At 33.4% G+C, this 21,094-nt stretch overlaps 2 protein-coding genes across 4 annotated transcripts; both read left to right on the top strand.

Moving 5' to 3' along the window:
- The first annotated feature begins 6,227 nt into the window (after positions 1-6,227).
- Positions 6,228-15,830, top strand: LOC7484631 (phospholipid-transporting ATPase 1). Of its 3 annotated transcripts, none has more exons than XM_002309151.4 (9): positions 6,230-6,512; positions 6,735-8,811; positions 9,240-9,579; positions 9,741-10,482; positions 10,655-10,778; positions 12,801-13,020; positions 13,637-14,095; positions 14,187-14,486; positions 15,380-15,830. In XM_002309151.4, the coding sequence occupies exons 2-8, from the start codon at positions 7,014-7,016 to the stop codon at positions 14,386-14,388; spliced, it is 3,885 nt and encodes a 1,294-aa protein (XP_002309187.4). In that variant the 5' UTR covers positions 6,230-6,512; positions 6,735-7,013; the 3' UTR covers positions 14,389-14,486; positions 15,380-15,830. The 3 variants fall into 3 exon arrangements, with proteins under 3 accessions (XP_024459927.2, XP_002309187.4, XP_024459926.2); XM_024604158.2 differs by having other exon boundaries at positions 6,586-8,811; XM_024604159.2 differs by lacking the exons at positions 14,187-14,486; positions 15,380-15,830 and having other exon boundaries at positions 6,228-6,512; positions 6,586-8,811; positions 12,801-12,931; positions 13,637-13,941.
- Positions 15,831-17,234: 1,404 nt separating this feature from the next.
- LOC7484630 (probable WRKY transcription factor 70) lies at positions 17,235-19,309 on the top strand. The gene is made up of 3 exons (XM_002309150.4): positions 17,235-17,709; positions 18,370-18,474; positions 18,585-19,309. Exons 1-3 carry the CDS (start codon positions 17,357-17,359, stop codon positions 19,126-19,128), a joined length of 1,002 nt encoding a protein of 333 aa, XP_002309186.4. The 5' UTR covers positions 17,235-17,356; the 3' UTR covers positions 19,129-19,309.
- The last annotated feature ends 1,785 nt before the right edge of the window (positions 19,310-21,094 follow it).

Below are 21,094 nucleotides of genomic sequence, written 5' to 3'. Positions count from 1 at the left end.
ACAACATCTACTGGACTTCAGCAACATCTTCAGGATTCCTTTCATATGAAGGACCTTGGTTCTCTCACTTACTTCTTGGGTTTGGAGGTTCATTCTTCCCCTTCTGGTATTTATATGCACCAACAGAAATAAACTCATGATTTGATTGCTTTGGCCGGTCTTCAAGCTTCTTCTCCAGTGGATACTCCTTTGGAGTTCAGCAAGTCAGTCAATTTATGCAATCTCCTCGTCATCTACACTTAGCAGCAGTCCGTCGCATCATTCGATATCTACTTGGTTCTTCTAACCGTGGTCTATTCTACCCAGCTGGATCTCCTATTAGTCTTGTTGCATACAGTGATGCCGATTGGGCTGGTTGTCCTGATACCGGACGCTCTGTTACAGGTTGGTGTATGTTTCTTGGTGATTCCTTGATTTCTTGGAAAAGTAAGAAACAAGATCGAGTCTCCAAATCCTCGACCGAATCTGAATATCGCGCCATGTCCGCTGCCTGCTCAGAAATTGTTTGGCTTCGTGGCCTGCTTGTCGAGATGGGATTTCACCAGACTACTCCTACTCTCCTTCATGCAGACAACACGAGTGCTATTCAGATTGCTATGAATCCCGTCTTCTATGAGCGCACCAAACACATTGAAGTGGATTGTCACTCTATCCGCGAAGCTGTCGATGCTCATGTTATTTCTCTTCCACATATCTCCACCGATCTCCAGATTGCTGACGTGTTCACCAAATCCATGACTCGACAACGACATCAGTTTTTGGTTGGCAAATTGATGCTTATTAATCATCCAGCATCAATTTGAGGGGGGATGTTAGCATAGGCAGTAGTTGTTATTGATAGAAATACAGCTGAAATAGGAGTGTAATTATAGGATAAGTATCTTCCTATAATTTAGGTATAAATTATAGGAATGTGATGTAAATCAGGATTGATGTAAATCAGGATTCCTTCCTATTTAAGGAACAGGACTCTCATGTAAAGGGATTTATTCAGCCAATTTGACAGACTCGGGTTGTTTTTCTTAATTGACTTTCCTCACCTAATTTCATTATTTAATATAGACTCATAGAAAGGGCTTAGCAAACCTTTTGTCGTTATCATTTTACATTCAGTTAAAATTAGATAGTTATCCCACAAAAAAAATAAAATGAATATAAAAAAATATTCATGTTATGGAGAATTTTTTTATATATAATGTTATTAAATCTGATTTATCAAGTCAATCTTGATATCTCCGCACTCAATTCTTTCTCTAAGCTAAGTTTCGAATTAAACCATGTAAGAGTTGTCTGGCATAAATACGTTGACTTGACATGTTCAAAAATAACCTGAACAAATCAGTAAAAATATGGTTTGACTCTAAAAAATTTCAAGATGATATTTTTTATTTTAATTATTAAAATGACAACATATTAGATCGACCTGAGTTTCACAACTTAACTCGTCAAACTTGCAACTTGAGTCGTGGACTTCATTAGGTTTAATAATTTTTTCAAATAATTTTTATTTAATTAATTTTATGATAACAAAAATAAATACTCATAAAATCAAGCATTAACCCAATGTCGAGATGTTTGTTTGAGACCACCATATCCCTATAGAAAAACAAGCATAAACAAATCATGAAATTCAGTTCTCAATTAACCCAAGTTGAGTCGCCAAACTATTATATATCTAGGTTATGGACTCCATTAGATTTAATATATTTTTTTCTGAAACTATTTTTATATTTAATTTTATAAAAAGAATAAATGCTCATAAAAGTAAACACTAATCAAATGTTATGACATTTGTGTTGAGATTGTGATAAACCTACAAAACAAACTGAAATAAATTATAAAGGCTAATACAAAATTAACAAAATATTGAAGAATAAAATTAAAAAAAACAATAGTAAAAAAAATCAATAAAAACTCAATATTGAAGGATGAAGTTGAAAAAAAACAAAAAAAAATCAAAGAAAAAAAAAACAGGTCAAGTGCACGAGCCCAACATGCATACGTCTTAAAAAAAAACCCATACATGTTGGCCTAGGAAAGGCTGGCCTACCCGGGCCTTTATTCATTTTTATCTTTTTTAAGGTCTAATGACATATTTTTCACCTTTTTTTTTTAGAAAAACAATATACAATAGAAGATGCATCTTCTATTGTTCAAGTTTCTGACTATAAAAAATGGATCTTCCACCTTTTAGGTTCAAACAAATTCATTTTTGTCAACTAAAATATCTAATAAAAACTATAAGAACCTCAATAAATTCATTTTTGGTCTTTAACTAACATTTAATAGGTTAAAAAATGAAAAATCAATCTTAACCTATAAAAAATTCTCTATCTATAATCTATTTTTTTCAGTAAGATAAAGGAAAAAAAAGACCTAAATGGAATACTCTTTGTTAAATAAAACTCATTAACACCAAGAACGACTTATTTTGTTGTTGAAAAATAGCAATTCTCCAACTTTCTCTTTTCCTAGTTGTTTTCCAACGACTCTCTCTCTTATCTCAAACTTGGATACTAAAATCCAAGAAAAATAAAGTTTGGGACCAAATCATTTAATTGCGAAACTAAAGGGACCAAAAAATTAAATTTGACAAAATCCCAAGGAACAAAGGCACCAACATAATTTTTTTTAAAAGGCCTCCTATTTTTTTTCCTTTTTGTTTTTCAATTTTAGTCCTCTAATTTTTAATTTTTCTCAAACAATAAAATCACATCTTTTTTCATGAAATCAAGCAACAACTTAATGACATGATATTTTTTTAGATTGAAATAATCACAACAAGTTATCAACCTTGAATCCTAATAAACATAACATTGAAGGATCAAATTAAAAAGTAAAAAATTTGATGACCAAAGGAAATAAATAAAAAAAAAGGATCAAAGTTGACATCAATTTTTTTAAAAAAAACAAAAAGCCCACCATTTTTTATTTGTTTTGACTTTGGTCCTATTGTTTCAACTCTTTCCGACAATAAAATTGAATTTTTGTTTTTGAAATTGAACATCAACCTGATGTTATAACGTGTTTTTAAGACCGCACTGAGCATATAAAAAACACATCAAAATCAATTATAAAGAAAAAAAATGAATTTTAAAGAAAAAAAGACTAAAAAAAGCACAACACTATGCTAATTCAAAATGTTTTGCGTCAGAGTCCTTAGTGATTATTTGATGCCTTTTAGTTATTTTTTAATATAAGACTGCAAGAAATAAATTTCTTATAAATGGATTAGTCTTAGTGATAAAAAAAGGTATTTGATCTGAAGAATAACAATTTTTTAGGAAAATATATTAATTCAATTAAGTAATTGGCAAGTTGAGTAGAAAAATTAGCTCTACTTGTTTTAAAATTTAAAATTTTAGGCTCATTTTCCAATTTGTTTCTATGAGTTTAACTGCTTGTGATTTATCCCTAAATATATGATATATAATCATTTTTCAATGTTTCACTTTGTCATTTATTTCTATACAAACTAACAAAAAAATCCTCACAATAAAATTAGATACAACACAATTTAGTTTTACTTAATTTACATAGAAAGTTCATCGCAATATATGAAGGTCAAATATTTTTTATAATAATGTAGGGAAAAACATGTCATTCATATGAAAAATATATTTTTGAAAAACAGATTTTTTCTTATAATTTTATAAAAAAAGGTTTTTTAGTTAAAACTCCATTTTCTTGTTTATGTATCCTTTTTTAATTAAAAAAACATATATTTTTTTATTCATAACATGATTTTTGTAAAGGAAAGTTACTCTTGCTCTCTTACACTTTAGTCATTTATCATTTTGCCTTTATGTTTTTAAAATTTATTGTTTGCATTTCAGAGTTTATAAATTGATAACACTTTATATACTAACATATGTTATAAAAATAAAAATAAAAATCAAATTATTTACAAGATTGTTTTTATATTCATGATAGTAATTCCTGATCATGTTAAAGATATTATTAAATTTACTGAAGACAATATTGATGCTGAAGATAAACATGATCATGGATTACTATTATGAGATCATGATAGTAATTTCTGATCATGTTTATCTTCAGCATCAGTATTGTCTTCAATAAATTTAATAATATCTTTAACAATAACTAAAAAGCACTTATATTAAATATTATAATTTTTTTATTAAATTAAAAAAAAAACATAACCATCACCCTTTTAATCCAAACTCAGATCTCCAACAACAAAAAGAAACCCCAAATTAAATTGAGTTTAGATAGTCAACTTGGCAAGGGATGACCAATTATTTTACACTAACAGTGGAGATCGAGACTTTTCTTTAACCAGTAGACTTAGAGCCCGTTTGACTCTGCGGTTGCGGCTGCGTTTTATTTAAAACGCAGTCGCAGCCGTTTAGTTAAATAAAAATGCGGCATACTGTTCACTGGGTCCCATCTTTTTTCTGCGTTGGAAACGCAGTATTTGCAAAGCATCTATTCCTTGCTTTTTTTGCACTGTTCACGTTAATTGCACTGTTCAATGAACAGTGCAATTAACATGAACAGTGCAAAGTGATGCACTGTTCCTGAACAGTGCAAGAAAAATTGCACTGTTCATGTTAAAAATAGTGAACAGTGTAATTCTCTTGCACTGTTCACTTGCACTGCGTGGACTTTCTTTTTTTTTTTTTTGTTAAAAAACTAGTTTAGAGTGAATTTTATACATGATAATATTTTATCTAATTTTATTACACGCTAAAAAATTATGGAAAATATAGTTCTTGTCAGATAAATTTTGTACGTAATGGAATTGTAGATAGTTTAATAGAATAATAAATTTTTTTATATATATAAAGTATGATTTATTTCATGATGTTACCGCAATAGTTAAATCCACAATATTTAAATTAAAAACTATCAATATTAATTTATATATTTTTAATTATTTTATAACCTCAATTTCAAAAACATTCTTAACCAAACACATTAAATTACTTTTTCTTCAACCTCAATTTCAACCACAGTTTTAACCAAACACCTATTTTTTCAAACCAATCACAACTAAAAGTACTTTTTATAAAACAATTTTTTTTAAACCACAACCACAACAGCTACCGCAATACCAAATATACTCATAATGTTTGGTTCCACTAAAAACACAATTTAATTCTAGTAGGTCCCATGCAATTTCACGTTTTGGACGCGAATTTTGCAAAGCAGCTTATAGTTGCTTTGCAAAATTCTGTGCACGCAAACAGTGTAAGTGAATTGCACTGTTCACGTGAACAGTGCAATTCACTTGCACTGTTCGAGTGAACTTTTTTTTTTTTTTTTTTTAAAAAAAAAAAACTAGTTTAGAATGAATTAAATTTACTCGCATTGTCATGTAAATAATATTTTTTTTTCCCGAAAAACTAGTGTAGAGTGAATTAAATTCACTTGCACTGTAATATCAAATCAATTTTATTCCTGATAATATTTTATCTAATTTTATTACACGCTCAAAAAATAATAGAAACTGTAATTCTTGTCGAATGAATTTTGTACGTAATGGAATTGTAGATGGTTTAATGGCATAATAAAAAATATTTTATATAAAGTATTATTTATTTCATGAAGTAATAGCAATAGTTAAATCTACAACATTTAAATTAAAAACCATCAATTTTAATATATATATTTTAAAATTATTTTATAACTTTAATTTTAAAAGCATTCTTAACCAAACACATTAAACTACTTTTTATTCAACCTCAATTTCAACCACAGTTTTAACCAAACACCTATTTTTTCAAACCAACCTCAATTAAAAGTACTTTTTATAAAACAACTTTTTTCAAACCACAACCAAAACAGCTACCACAATACCAAACACACTCTTAGCAACAGCGACCAGACCTCTTTCCCTTACTACCAAGTCTGATTTCAATCAATTCACGTAAAATTTTTAATCTGGTAATTTATCTAAAATTTAATGTAATATATAATTTATTAAAATAATTAATTTAACTTATTTTCATGTTTAATTATATTAAATTAATCCTAATCAATGATATTCATAATTAATTTAACGAATACTATATTCAACATAAATTTTAAATAATAATTTTATTTTAACTAAACCAAACATAAATTAAATATAAAACCAATATATTTAATGTTAATGTAATATAAAACTAATATATTATTTTAATTTTTATTTAAATAAAGTTATTCTTTCAAAAAATTTAGATTATAGTGTTAATTTTTTTTAAAAACCCTTCTCTCCCTCTCATTTTTTCTCCTTTCACCATCATCGAGCACCCCTGTCCTTTTGAATTTCCTCTTTCTTCCTTTCTCTCTCTTTAAAATCAAACAACAAATCGTTTATTGTGTAATAAAAGAAAGATAGATCCGATCCGGTTCCATAAAAGACAACCTCTGTGTTCCTCCTGTTCCTGCTTCTCTGTTGATTGTCCATTTTCACTATCATTTCGTTTTCAGTGCGTTCATCACCTTCGTTTCTCTAATCCCGAGACGATAAAGCCACTCTTTCTATTCCTCGCTCTGTCGCTCTGGTATCTCTTTTTCCTCTTTTTTTTTTTATGAATCAAATTTTATTGTTTGTTAGTTTGTCTTTTGTGTTCTTAGTTTTGGCTTGTGTAAGAGGGAAATAAATCTCTGGAGATTTGTTGGTACTATCTGGATCGTTCAGGGATTTGTCGTCATTGAATTAAATCACAGGTTTTGTTTTTGTTTTTGTATTTTTTATTGTTCTTTTTTGAAAACACCATTTGCAGTTCGGAGCTATTTATCAACTCTGAAACTCAATTTCTTGGTGAGAGAGACAACAAAAGAAACAAGGGCTTGTTGCTGTAAACAAAGATTGAAACTTTTGAATAGGTTTTAGATGTTCGAGGTAGATGAATAATTTGTTTGTTTTGTGTGTTAATGGGGTTTGCCAATTTTGGAAATAAAGAGCTGTTTTGATTGGGTTTCGATAAGGGATTTGTGTTGTTAATGGTAAAGTGGGCAAAGTTTTTATTTGATTCTCCAATGCGGTCATTGGAGGATTATTTATGACTTCTGGCTGGCCACTGCTTTTATCTTTGGATAATTCTCCTGTATCGGAGCAGCCATTGCCTCATCATTCTGGTAGTTTTAGTGCTTTGGGGGTGTCACGCCGGGATTGTTCTTTCAATACTTCTATCCTCCATCTTGCTCAAGGAGAGCCATTTGAGGTAGATTGTTCAGAGAAGGACGAAGGCAGGGCACACTTTTTTGGTGATACTAGATTCCGTAGTGTGAATCCAGTTGGAGAAAGTTTTGATTTGGTTGTGAATACAAAGAGGCTCTATTCTCTCAAGTCTGAGTTCTTTGAGGAAGTTCCATTGGAATGCCCCAAACAACGGAGCAAACACCTTGTATGGTGGGGTGCAACTGCTAGTGAAATGCTACATAACAACAATAACACAACCTTTTCAACTGGCTTTGAGATTTCCAGGGACTGTGGTAACTTGGGCAAGCCTAAGGGGAGGAGCCGCAGGAGAAGTGTGCAATTTGATGATGTGTTGCGCGAAGAAGATGCTCGGTTCATCTACATTAATGATCCGAGGAGAACCAATGACCAGTATGAATTCACAGGCAATGAGATCCGAACCAGCAAGTATACCTTGATCACCTTCTTGCCGAAGAATATTTTCATTCAGTTCCATCGGGTTGCATATTTGTATTTCCTGGCTATTGCTGCTCTCAATCAACTTCCTCCTCTTGCAGTTTTTGGGAGAACAGTGTCCCTATTCCCTCTCTTGTTTGTTCTTTGTGTCACGGCGATCAAAGATGGATACGAGGATTGGAGAAGGCACAGATCAGATCGCAATGAGAATAACCGAGAGGCTCTAGTTCTGCAATGTGGTCAGTTTAGATCGAAGAAATGGAAAAAGATACGAGCTGGTGAAGTTGTGAAGATCTGCACTGATGAGACAATTCCTTGTGACATGGTTTTGTTAGGGACAAGTGATCCTAGTGGTGTTGCTTACATACAAACAATGAATTTAGATGGCGAGTCGAACTTGAAGACTAGGTATGCGAGGCAGGAAACGTCCTTAGCAGTATTGGAAGGTGGTGCAATTTCAGGGCTTATAAGATGCGAGCAACCCAATAGGAATATTTACGAGTTCACAGCCAACATGGAGTTCAATGGGCAAAAGTTTTCCCTTAGCCAATCTAACATTGTATTGCGTGGATGTCAGCTGAAGAACACTGGTTGGATAATAGGTGTTGTGGTGTATGCTGGCCAGGAAACAAAAGCAATGTTGAATAGTGCAGCTTCTCCTTCCAAAAGAAGCAAACTGGAAATTTACATGAATCGGGAGACACTATGGTTGTCTATTTTTCTGTTCATAATGTGTCTGGTTGTTGCAGTGGGAATGGGTCTCTGGCTTGCACGATATGAGGACCAGCTTGATTATTTACCTTATTACAGAAAGAGATACTTCACGCCCGGGAAGGATTATGGGAAAAGATACAAATTTTATGGGATTCCTATGGAGATTTTTTTCTCATTTTTGAGCTCTATCATAGTGTTTCAGATAATGATTCCCATTTCTCTTTATATTACAATGGAGCTGGTTCGTATAGGGCAGTCCTATTTCATGATTGGAGACAGGCACATGTTTGATAGTAGTTCTGGCTCAAGGTTTCAGTGCAGATCCTTGAACATAAATGAGGATCTGGGTCAGATACGCTATGTTTTTTCAGACAAGACAGGGACACTTACTGAGAACAAAATGGAATTTCGAAGAGCAAGTGTAAATGGGAAAAGTTATGGAGGCTCCTCGCTAACTGCTGAGCAATTGCTGGAAGAGAACATTTCAGGTAGTAAACCCTGCTCTACTTGGTTATCAGCTTCAATTCAGGATAGATTTTGTTGTAGTCTTGCTTCTTAAATCATGTATTAAGCCTTGTGATATGTTGCACTCATCAGCAGTTGCAACATTGACATATTGCACTCACAGTGTATTATATTTCTGTTTTATTTTATGGATTATTGTCAGGTCTTTCAAATTCACCTCTTTTTTCCACTATTTACAAGAACATACATGTTGGTAAATGTACTGCTTAGTCTGAAGCTTTTACTGCTTATTTTGATCTATGCATTATTTGCATTTATCATGCTTGTCAAAGATGATTGTGTAAATAATGTGTACTGTTCAGTTCGTGAGTGATTACTATAGATTTCATCATTGTAAAGCATGCTAGGATTTCATTATATATGACATTCCATTTTCCTTGACTGTTTACAGCTGCAACTACACAAAAGAGATGGAAACTTAAATCTACTATTACTGTTGATTCTGAGCTCTTGAAATTGCTGCACAAAGACTTAGTTGGAGATGAAAGAATTGTTGCACATGAATTTTTCCTTGCACTAGCTGCATGCAACACCGTGATCCCAGTCCGTACTCATGATGGATTTTCTAGTTGCACAGACAGTCAAATTTTTGAGGATGTAGAAACTATTGACTATCAGGGTGAATCTCCTGATGAGCAAGCTTTAGTTGCTGCTGCCTCTGCTTATGGTTATACTCTCTTCGAGCGAACATCTGGACATATAGTAATTGATGTTAATGGTGAGAAACTAAGGTACAAATCTCTCCAGTCCACACTTCATTCTCTAGCTATCATGCTTTATTTGCTTTTCTGAAGTTCAAAATTTAAACCATCTCTTTGGTGTCATTTGAAGATACTTTTTATTTCTTATCAATGGAAGAAGTGGTAATAAATAGATCTTATGTGAAATTCAGGTTGGGTGTTTTGGGCATGCATGAATTCGATAGCGTGCGGAAACGAATGTCTGTTGTAATCAGATATCCTAATGATGCTGTAAAAGTGCTGGTCAAAGGTGCTGATTCTTCAGTGTTGAGTATTTTAGCAAAAGACTTAGGGAAGGATGATCATGCAAGGCGTTCAGCAACATACAGTCATTTGACGGAATATTCATCACAAGGTTTGCGCACACTTGTGATTGCTGCCAGGGATCTTACAGAGGAAGAACTTGAGCTGTGGCAATGCAGGTTTGATGATGCAAGCACTTCTTTGACTGATAGAGCAGCAAGGCTACGCCAAACAGCAGCTCTCATAGAGTGCGACTTGAATTTACTTGGTGCAACTGCAATTGAAGACAAGCTACAAGAAGGTGTGCCGGAAGCCATTGAGTCCCTACGGCAAGCAGGGATCAAGGTCTGGGTTCTGACTGGTGATAAGCAAGAGACGGCAATGTCTATTGGCCTCTCTTGCAAACTCCTGACACCAGATATGGAGCAAATTATTATAAACGGCAATTCAGAGAATGACTGCAGAAAACTTTTGTCTGATGCTAAGGCCAAGTGTGGTTTAAATTTATCAAACAAAGGAAGCCAATATTTGAAATGCAATGCTGAAATGGACTACCTTCAGAGGCCAGAAAGGAAGGAGGAAGTGCCACTAGCTCTCATAATTGACGGGAACAGTTTGGTATACATTTTGGAAAAAGAACTCGAGTCAGAGGTGAGAATCATTTTCCTATGTTTTACACAACATATGGATTTGATTTTATACTGCACTTTCTAATTTCTGGCATTTGATACTTTGAGTTCCATCTTATTTGGAGCACACATAGCCTTGTTGGTTCAAATTTGATATATTATAAATAATCAGTTCTTTTATGATCTCTCTACAGCTTTTTGACATCGCAACTTATTGTAAGGTTGTGCTTTGCTGTCGTGTTGCACCATTACAGAAGGCAGGGATTGTTGATCTAATCAAGAGCCGATCTGATGATATGACATTGGCTATTGGTGATGGTGAGTTATTTCCAAGAATTTATATTTTGTAAGAAAATTGTTTGGGCTTGCTTGGAAAGTTGAGCATGGTGTCCTTTGTCACGGAAGGAACGATATTTAGTAGTTTCTGTCCTTCTCCTAGTATAGGGCAAGCTCTATTTGGTTTTGTCAACTAGATTATTTGTTAGCTTTTAGTTTTGAAATATAATTTTTTTCTTGTAATGATTTGGTTCAGTTTAGTTTATGCATTTCTATTTTCATCTACAAATATCTATTGTTTGAAATAAAATAAAAAATACATACACCTAGAAGCTCTGCATGTTTTGTGCAGCCCAAATTGTTAGAATAACAGATGGGGGAAATGCCCCATCATTTAAGATCTGGATCAGTTTTTTTTTTTAAGCTCTTTTTTTCCCCAATTATGTAACTACAAACACTTGTCATATAAAGTAAAATAAAAACACCTACATCTAGTGAGTGTCCATTTTATTTGCAGCCCAAAACTTTAAAATAACAACCAAGGGTAATGCTCCATCATTTAGCATCTGGCTTTGGCTTGGTTTGTCTCCCCTATTCAGTGTGTGGTGCTTAAATTAAATGTTATATACTTATATACATCCTGTCACCTTGCACTGCAACCAAGCTCACTCCTTAGTCAGTTTTTGTGCCATATTGTGAAATATCATATGTATATGGTTTGTCTCATTTTTTTCACTTGATATAGTACATGATTAATAGTATATACATGTGTTATAGTAAGTATTGTTGTATAGATTTTTATATCCCTTTGATAGACAGTAGTAGATTCTTCTATTGACAAACATAAAGAATAGTGCTTTAGTCAACTTTCTTCTTAATTTTCAGTTAGTCTAATGCCTGATGAGGGAATAAGGAAATATAAAGGGTAATTGGATGCGTGACTGGAAAGTCACAAAAGCTACTATGCTTGGTTGCTAGTTTCCTATACTAAGACTCGTTTAATCACTTTTTAGGTATTTGATGTTAAACAACAGAAAATTCATCAGCTCTGAAGGACATAAATGTAATTATACTAAGACTATAAAGTACATAGCCTTTGTAAGGTTTTTTTTTTTTTTTTTTTTAAAAAAAAAAAACTGCCTTCCCTTATTCATCATAACTATTTTAATGTTTTGATCACCAAATGGTCGTTCGAGGTACTCAAGAGATTCTGAGGTATTAAATGTACTTGTGATGGTTCTAATTAGCTGTGATCTTTTGGGCCAAAAACCCCTAGACTACGAGGCTAAGGAAGTAGACATGCAAATATTTGATGTCAAATCCACTTGCCTGAATGCTATGACTACACTTAATATCTTGTATAGTAACAATAGACTACCTGCACATGTTGGTCATTTCTTAATCCCATCCTTTATTTTCTTGAGTTAGATCTTAGGCCCTCTCTTGGTCGCTACATTGCCTGGATCTACAATATTCATCATTAATTTTTGTAGGAAAATATTGTGACTTTAGGTTATAATGTTTGCGTCATCTTAGTTAGGTTTCCATGTTAGGGCAAACTACCTCTTTGTGATGCAACTCCAGTTTTGATGGCAATTAATATATGCATGAGACAATTGTTTGTCTCATACAGAAAATGTACAATTGAGAGAGATGAAAGGAGTCTATTAAGGGCACCACTCTTCCCCATTCTCATCTCAGGTATGGTTGGAGGCCATATTTAGGTTAAAATGCCTTCTCCTAAAAAACATTTAGTGTATTTTATAGGATAACAAGGTATGTAAAACAGAAATAACTGACTATCAACTGAGATAGTTTAATATTTTCGTTGTCAATGCAGTTAGTGATTGTCCCCGTTCAGTTTTGTTTGGTATTTTAGAAAATTCTGTTTTTTGAAAAAAAAATTACGATGAAATTAGTCAGAGCTAAATCAAAAAACTCACTCCTACTTCAGCTGGTATCAATGGTTGAGTTTTTATGTCACTGAGCTATTTGTGCTCTTTAATGTGGATGCACAAGCAAATCAATATCCTTATACCCTTTCTGAATATTGGCATTTCGTAGGAGCTAATGATGTTTCAATGATCCAAATGGCGGATGTTGGTGTTGGAATATGTGGTCAGGAAGGGCGTCAAGCAGTTATGGCATCAGATTTTGCTATGGGACAGTTTCGGTTCCTGAAAAGACTACTTTTGGTACATGGACACTGGAATTATCAACGCATTGGTTATTTGATTCTCTACAACTTCTACCGCAATGCTGTTTTTGTATTGATGTTATTCTGGTACACCTGAGTCCTTGGCACTTTATATCTTTGATTTCTTTCAGTTTGATGTTTGTTGATGAGATAGGTTTCTGTTCCTGGATTTAAATCATGAAATGGCTTAGAGTCAGACATGCATTATACAATTAATCCTAAAATACTTACAACCTACGAGCAACAAGACACTTTACATGGCCATTTGTTATTTCCTTGCCATTTTTTTGAGTTCACTTTGCATGGTCTGAAAAAAATTTGAGTTGGGGTTCTATTCTTTGTTTATCCAAAACTTTCTCCCTCCACTCGCTCCAACTTTAAGTTCATTGGCTGGGCCATGCTCAATTTAGAACTCCATTTTTGGTGAGGGTGGAGTGTAGCTTTCTTTGCTTTTCATTACCACTTCTAAAGTTTATGTTGAAAGTTACTTACTGTCTGGGCCATGTCCATTTGTTTTTCAAGTCCTTGTGTAGAATTTACTTTGAAAAGATGTCTGTTATGGATTAAATTCTAAACTACAAACTTTCTTTCTCTTTAAAATTCTAACTATCATCTCTTGTTTTCTTTGAATTGTATACTATGCACAATTACATGAAGTTTTGGTCCTAAGTCACTATGCGCTTTCTGTTTTTGGCATCTGTAGGTATATATTGTTCACAGCTTTTTCAACAACGTCAGCATTGACAGATTGGAGCAGTGTTCTTTATTCTGTTATCTATACTTCTGTGCCTACCATTGTTGTTGGTATTCTGGACAAGGACTTAAGCCATCGGACACTGTTACAGTATCCAAAACTTTATGGTGTGGGGTATAGACACGAGGCTTACAATATACACCTATTCTGGGTCATGATGGCTGATACACTATGGCAGAGTCTTGTTCTCTTTGGCATACCCATCTTCATTTATAAGGAAAGCACAATTGATATATGGAGCATAGGCAATTTGTGGACAGTAGCAGTTGTTATCCTTGTCAATATACACCTGGCAATGGATGTTCAACGTTGGGTTTCTATTACTCATCTTGCTGTTTGGGGATCAGTGATCGTTGCATTTGCTTGTGTGGTAGTATTGGATTCTATACCTATCTTCCCTAATTATGGGTTAGTATTATTGGTGTCCATGACAATAATTAGTGTGTTTTAATATGGGCTTTATTCAGATAAGCTAATGCATGCCATTTTCCTTTGCCAGGACCATTTACCATCTGACAAAGTTGCCTACCTATTGGCTCACCATTTTTCTCATAATAGTTAGTGCATTGCTCCCTCGTTTTCTATTGAAGCTTGTACATCATCATTTTTGGCCATCAGACATTCAGATAGCAAGAGAAGCTGAGATACTGGGAAGAGGACCTGATTATTGGGGATCAAAACCTGTTGGAAGTTCCAGCTGAGATGTAAATTACTTCATAGAAACGCACACTTGAAGATAGCTTTCATCAAGTTATCCATTGTCTGGCTTTCCTGTAGCTGGAAGCTGTAAAGTTCAATGGTAAGCGTATGTTTGATTTAATTAGTCGCGGTAAAAATGGTATAAATGATCTCATGGTACATTAATTTAATTTTGATTTTCCTTCAAAAAAATGCTTTGGGAAACATCAGAAATCATCCTTGTTGATGTAGTGGGAATGGAGTTGAGTTCTTGCTGCCTTGTAAATTTGGAAGATATGGAAACGAGTGTTGTAGTAATCTCATGCTTCGCCTTATGAGGTGTGTGTTCATTCAAAAACATTTGTAAGGTAATGTCCAAATCAAAGTTGAAGGGACATTAATCTGATAGGTTCCCTATGACATTTGCCAGCCTTGAAGTGTTGTTAGGTTGCTTTCTGGTTTGAATTGGAGTGGCTTTACCATCAAGTAACCTGCATAAGAAGCTGACAACTATTAGGAGTTTGTTTTCTAATGTTTTGAAGAAAAAACATGATGTGAACTTTCGAAGTCGGGTTCCACCGACTCTGTATAACCCTTTAAATGGTGATGGCATGGGCATCAGTGTCGTGCTGGTGGCCTAAATCTTGGGGAGAAGTGCACAATCCACGTTGTTTTGAGCTTTGAAAAACTGATTAATTTTGGAAGTTATTGTAAGGCTTTATAAATGTTATTGGAAGGACAGATTTTAAGGTCTAGATCAACCAGTTGCAAATAAGAGAACAGCAATGCTTTTATGTCAAGTTACTGCTATGGTTATAAATGATGTAAACTGTTGTTGTGAGTCATGATTTTTGTTGAGGTTGTATATTATGGGATCCATAAGAGATGCTACAACAGACATGTAATGAATATGCCTTCTTTTTTTTTTTTTTGTAATTGACCTATGTTTTTTTATTTGTTGTGTAAGTTGGTTTTTGTTGTCTTCTTGATGTTCTTCTGTTCTTGTGTCCTCAGATGAGTTGCACAAGTTCTTTTCACCAACATTGGAAACCGGTCATGCATACGACAACAAAGCAGCAAAACTATGTTATGGATAGAAAGGGAAGACAGGATGGTTTGCTATGATCGGCTGGCACAAACAGTAACATTTCCATGATTTGATAGAGGGAAAATAGTTGGAAAACGGCCTTTAGAGGATGGAGCTCAGGCAACAAAGTTGATTTTCATAGCAATGGTGTCAGCAGACGTGGAATTGCTGGGAGTTGGTCAGAATTTAGAAATGATATCACAATGATGAGGGTCTATGGCCGAAAGAAGAGAAGTGAGATATAGACCAATACAAGAGCAGGGAGAGAAAGAAATGATGTATATAACAGTTCCATGTAAAGGGCAGGCTTGGCATTTTCTTCAGCACATTTGACCTAATGGAATGAGAAAAGGTAATTGTTACCATGTTTTCCTTCAACTCTCCTTGCTGCTCTATCCATTTCTTTTACAGTTGAAAAATTATGACCAATCCTTTTTACATTGAGGCCAGGACAAGACTTTCTTTTGCTCTTCCCTAAAGTGATACAGGGATGGTAGAGATATAGAGTGGCAATAATTTACTCGCAAACGATAGTTTATGAACGCAAATAACACACCACTTTAAAGATATAGATTTATTCATTATTTTAGAGATAAGAGTTAAAAAGAATAGAAGCTACTTCTCACAAGTAGATCCAAAATTACGGTTTGGAAACACGTTTGAAACAGTATTTTTAAAATAATTAAATTTGTTTTTTTAATTTTTTTAATATATTTTTAGATTATTTTGATTCGTTGATATTAAAAATAAAAATAATATTTGATATATTTTCAAAGTAAAAAAATACTTATTTCTATTTTTCTAATTTTTAATTGTGCTAGTTTGTTAAAAAAGTTTTCCGCTGTGACGGTCTAAAAAAGAACTCCCACTCTATGGGGTTGCAATGCTGTACCCTTCATCGAAAATGATGCTGATGCACTGCATTTTATCACCGCCCACCCATTCTTATCCATACCTTAAAATAATAGTGACTTGAGCACTATTATATCACCATGAACCAAAGACCAAGGAGACATAACGAATAAGTTGTTGTCGTATTATTAGATAGCCTAATTTCCTCAAATGCCCTCTTCTTCCACTAACACATTGTAATTTATTAAAAAGTTAATCTAAAATTAAAAAAAGGCTATTTTTTATATATATTATTATGATTTAGAGATTTATTTAAATCCTAAAACTATATTATTTATAATATTATGACGCAACATGGTTACATTAATTCAGCATGATAATTCACTTAATCAACTTAATTTTTATAAGTAGGAGTTGATTCTAAAATATTTATTATTAAATCTAAAAAATAAGTAAAATGTCATTCTAAGATATTTGATCTCTTTATTAACTTTAGCTTTTATTAATTTTCTTAAATATGACAAGTCAATATAAAATGTGTGATCAATGAAGGTTGATTTAAAAAAAAAATCTTAATTTAAGAAAAAAGGGGGTTATTATTGGTATTTTAGTACATTCAAAAACGTAACTAGCCCCACTTGAAAAATTTTCCACGAGAGTGACGCAGTGCTTAGTGACATCACAAGGTGACATCAGGAAACAATCGTAAGCATCTAACAGTACCTCACGCGCTCCTTGTATGACGTGTAGAAAAGACAACGGTGTTATGCTGATATAATCCCTTTGGATTCCGCGAATTCCGCGCTATTCAAGAGCGTGCATACAAGCGCGCGTGGTATTGTAAAATAAAATGGATGTGGAATTTTCCTGCAAGGTTCCTTCAATCTTCCTTGCATTTGCCTCAGCAAAAAGAAATGAACTCCCCTACATAAAGGGATTTCCTGAGCTCCGTTCCTGGTTTACTACTAAGCCTTAGGAGAAGAGAGATCAGTTCTTGACACCCACCACTCCCCTCCCAAAAAAAAGAAGAAGAAGAAGAAAGAGAGAAAAAGATGGAGTCTTCTTGGCCTGAGAATTTACCCTCACATAGAAAGAAGGTAATCGATGAGCTACTTAGAGGTCAAGAAATTGCAAAAAAACTTAAATTTGTAATGAGTAAATCCACAGGGGATGATGGGTCTATGTCTGCTGAGAATCTTGTCAGGGAAATCATGAATTCTTTCAACAGTACTCTTTCTATATTGAATGGAGGTGGGTATGATGACGATGTCTCTCAAACTCCAGCAACTACAAAAGTGTGTTCACCTCTTTGGGATGGCCGCAAGTCATCAGAGGATTCCGGGGAGAGTAGCAAGAGCACTGCCACTGTGAAGGTTAAGGACAGGAGAGGATGCTACAAGAGAAGGTAATTCTTAATATATATAGTGTTTATGTCAACTTACTTACCAAGTAGAGCTTAGTAGATAATCTGGCCCTTTTATCTGGGTTCAAGATCGAGTCTCCGGTTCCAATCTTTTCTTTCTTTCTTTTTAAAAATTAGAATGAAAGCAATTTAGTTCCAAGCTGGAGGATCCTTGCTGTTTTCTTGGTTAGAAAGATTTTAGACATCTATTAGTCTCCATGAGAAAGAAAGAAAGAAAGATCTCGATCGAGATGGTAGATGGGATCGATAGTTTTACCCTTGACGTGCTGTGTTGCTTGTAATTTGTACTTCTTTTAGACTAAAGTCCCATTGTCCTTGCTTAAAGAAAAAGAAAAAAGAACACAAGTTGCTAGTTCGGACAACACGAACTAAGATGGCATCTCTGCTTTTGAGTGGACAATATATTGGTTCTATTTGTTATTCTTAAAAGAAAAGGTAGTTGCATATTTTTATTTAATTATTTTACAACTTGTAAGAATAAATAATATACTAAAACTAAGGTAAGTAATCGGTTCCATGTATAAAAAAGCAATGATCTCTGCATTACGATGAATCTTTTTAGTTTTTAACTACAATTTTTTTTTTTGTTTGGTGCTGCATCGACTAACTATGAAATTGGATCTACTTGTTAATTACCTGCAGAAGAAGCTCTCACTCATGGACAAATGAGACCTCCACTCTAACCGACGATGGCCATGCATGGAGAAAATATGGACAGAAAATGATCCTTAATGCCAAATTTCCAAGGTAATATTATTAATGGTATAGCTAGAATCAACACATTAATTAACTAATTAATTAATCTGAATTATTGTTCATATTTTCCAATATATATATATCCTTGTTGTGGCTTGCAGGAACTACTACAGGTGCACCCACAAGTTCGACCAACATTGCCAAGCAACCAAGCAAGTGCAGAGAGTCGAAGAAGAACCCCCTTTATACCGCACAACATATCACGGATATCACACATGCAAGAACTTGCTGAAGGCTTCTGATCAATTTGTCTTGGACCCGATTGATCACTTCCACACAGATTCTTCCACTCTTATGAGCTTCAACAACAGCAGCAATCACCACCAGATGATGACAAACAAACAAAACCACCCATTCTTTACCACATCCTTCCAATCAATAAAACAGGAATATTACAACAAGGAGGACAATGACATGCCAGGTTATGATCCAACGATCCACAATAACCAAGCATTATCCTCCGATTATCTCTTGCCAACTGACGACCATGATCGCATCTCTACTTTTGATCATGGAGATCTGATTTCTGGGGTCAACTCATCTTGCACCACCAGTTCACATAGCTTAGACATTGATAGCATCATGGCGGAATCTGTTGGTTTCGGTGACGGCGGTGATGTTTTAGGATTTGAATTTTGTGGATAATTTCGGTGCATAATTATATATATTGCAGCCTCTTTGTATTTTCCATGTACAAATTAAGATCAGCACTAGAACGTACGAACCATGTAGCTGTACTGTATCATAGAAGTTGAATATCTTTCTTGTGTAGTTGAAATTTGCCTTGAAATTAAGAAAATAATCGGGGCCAGTACTTTTCAGTCTCGATCATTTGCATTTCTAAGTAGAGAGAGAGAGAGAGAGAGAGAGAGTCCCCATGCTTTTCTACCAAGGCAATTATTGAATGGCTATATCAACAATACACATAAAGGTGTCTTCTATTATCTGATAGTCAGTTCTCAAATAAAAGACAATATAAAAAAATCACATAAAATTGATTGAGAATTTTTATTTCATAATAAATTATTAATATCACAACAAAGAAACAAATTTAAAATTAGGGGTGAGCAAAAAAACCGGAAAACCGATTAAACCGAGAAAACCGGAAAAAAAATAACTGAAAAAACCGAACTGAAAAAAAAACCGATTAAACCGATTAAATTTTTGAAAAAACCGGCCGGTTCGGTTTCGGTTTTATAAGCAAAAAACCGAACCGAACCGAAACCGACAAAAAACCGGAAAAAAACCGAGCCAAACCGAGCCAAAACCGAGTCAAACTGGAAAAACCGAGCCAAAACCGAGCCAAACCGAAAAAACCGAGCCAAACCGAAAAAAACCGAGCCAAAACCGGAAAAACCGAGTCAAACCGGTTTGAACCGGTTTTTTCCCTAAAAAAACCGAACCGAAACCAGTCGGTTTGACCCGGTTTCGGTTCGGTTTCGTTTTTTTTTTCAAAAAAAAAAAAAAATCGGTTTGGTTACTTTTTTTGATAAAAACCAAACCGAACCGAAAATGATCACCCCTACTTAAAATTTCAACATCAAGACCAAATCAATACATCTTAATTAGATAAATCAAAATCAAAATCAATCAAAATCAAAATCAAAATTAGTTCACATTCATCCAACCTCGTCACGAGTTGTAAAATAAATTTAAGGTTGAATTCACCGCATAATAGTATGAAGCTCAACACTTCAATATTTTATCATAATACACATCAAAATCAACTACATGTTAAAAATTATTCACATATAAATATTTCATCATAATATTCATAAAAATTAATAACATGTTAAAAAATATTAAAAAAATACTAAAAAGAAAAATCTATTCATTTGCATCCATCAAGAGACATTACTCGAAATTCTTAAATATTAATCTCTATTCATAGATTCATCACTAAATTAGAAATATATTACATGCCAACGATAACTTTGTGAATTAAAAATACACGGATGGCACAACCATTTACACTTTAGCATGACACAATGAGCAGTACTCATTTTTTATTTCAAATTAAATAATAATAATAATTAAAAATATCTGTCATGGTAAAACAATATTTTGACATTTAAAAATAATTATTTCTTAAAAAAATTGCAGGAGCAGAATGATTTGATAAATGATAATAACCCCTTAAATGACTTGAGTGTGAAGTGACTATTTAGGAATGTGAATGAGGATTTATTTGAAAGTTTTTTTTGTTTTAAAATATATTAAAAAAAATATTTTTTATTTTTTATATCAATATATCAAAACAATCTAAAAATTTAAAAAAAATAAAAATTAATAAAACAATATTCAACTACAACACCAAATAGACCAGAAGATGAAGACAGGGATGTAACATGATTCAAACTGTACTATAGTTTGTCCCTCATGTTTAACTGCTTTTGAGAAGTTTGAGTTTAACTATTGTGTCTGTAATAATAATAATAATAATAATATTTTATTATTATTATTAATAATTTACTACTACAATGTTCAATGCTCTGTTATTGTGAGATAATATTGTTTTTGGAAAATGTTAACAAGTTTACCTAGATAAAGTTGTTAATATCACAGTCAACAACTCAATTTATTAATGTAATATTAGATAATTTAATACCTA

Source organism: Populus trichocarpa, chromosome 6, assembly GCF_000002775.5.
Source record: "Populus trichocarpa isolate Nisqually-1 chromosome 6, P.trichocarpa_v4.1, whole genome shotgun sequence".
Classification (NCBI taxonomy): Eukaryota; Viridiplantae; Streptophyta; class Magnoliopsida; order Malpighiales; family Salicaceae; genus Populus; species Populus trichocarpa.
This window is presented reverse-complemented; position numbering and strand designations above follow the sequence as displayed.

Excerpts from the sequence above, each read along its gene's own strand:
- LOC7484631 (XM_002309151.4), top strand. The coding sequence starts at position 7,014 with ATGACTTCTGGCTGGCCACTGCTTTTATCTTTGGATAATTCTCCTGTA. Across the intron at positions 10,483-10,654 it reads AAAAAGAACTCGAGTCAGAG|CTTTTTGACATCGCAACTTA; the intron begins GTGAGAATCATT and ends ATCTCTCTACAG. Across the intron at positions 14,096-14,186 it reads CCTATCTTCCCTAATTATGG|GACCATTTACCATCTGACAA; the intron begins GTTAGTATTATT and ends TTCCTTTGCCAG.
- LOC7484630 (XM_002309150.4), top strand. The coding sequence starts at position 17,357 with ATGGAGTCTTCTTGGCCTGAGAATTTACCCTCACATAGAAAGAAGGTA. Across the intron at positions 17,710-18,369 it reads AGAGGATGCTACAAGAGAAG|AAGAAGCTCTCACTCATGGA; the intron begins GTAATTCTTAAT and ends AATTACCTGCAG. Across the intron at positions 18,475-18,584 it reads CTTAATGCCAAATTTCCAAG|GAACTACTACAGGTGCACCC; the intron begins GTAATATTATTA and ends TGTGGCTTGCAG.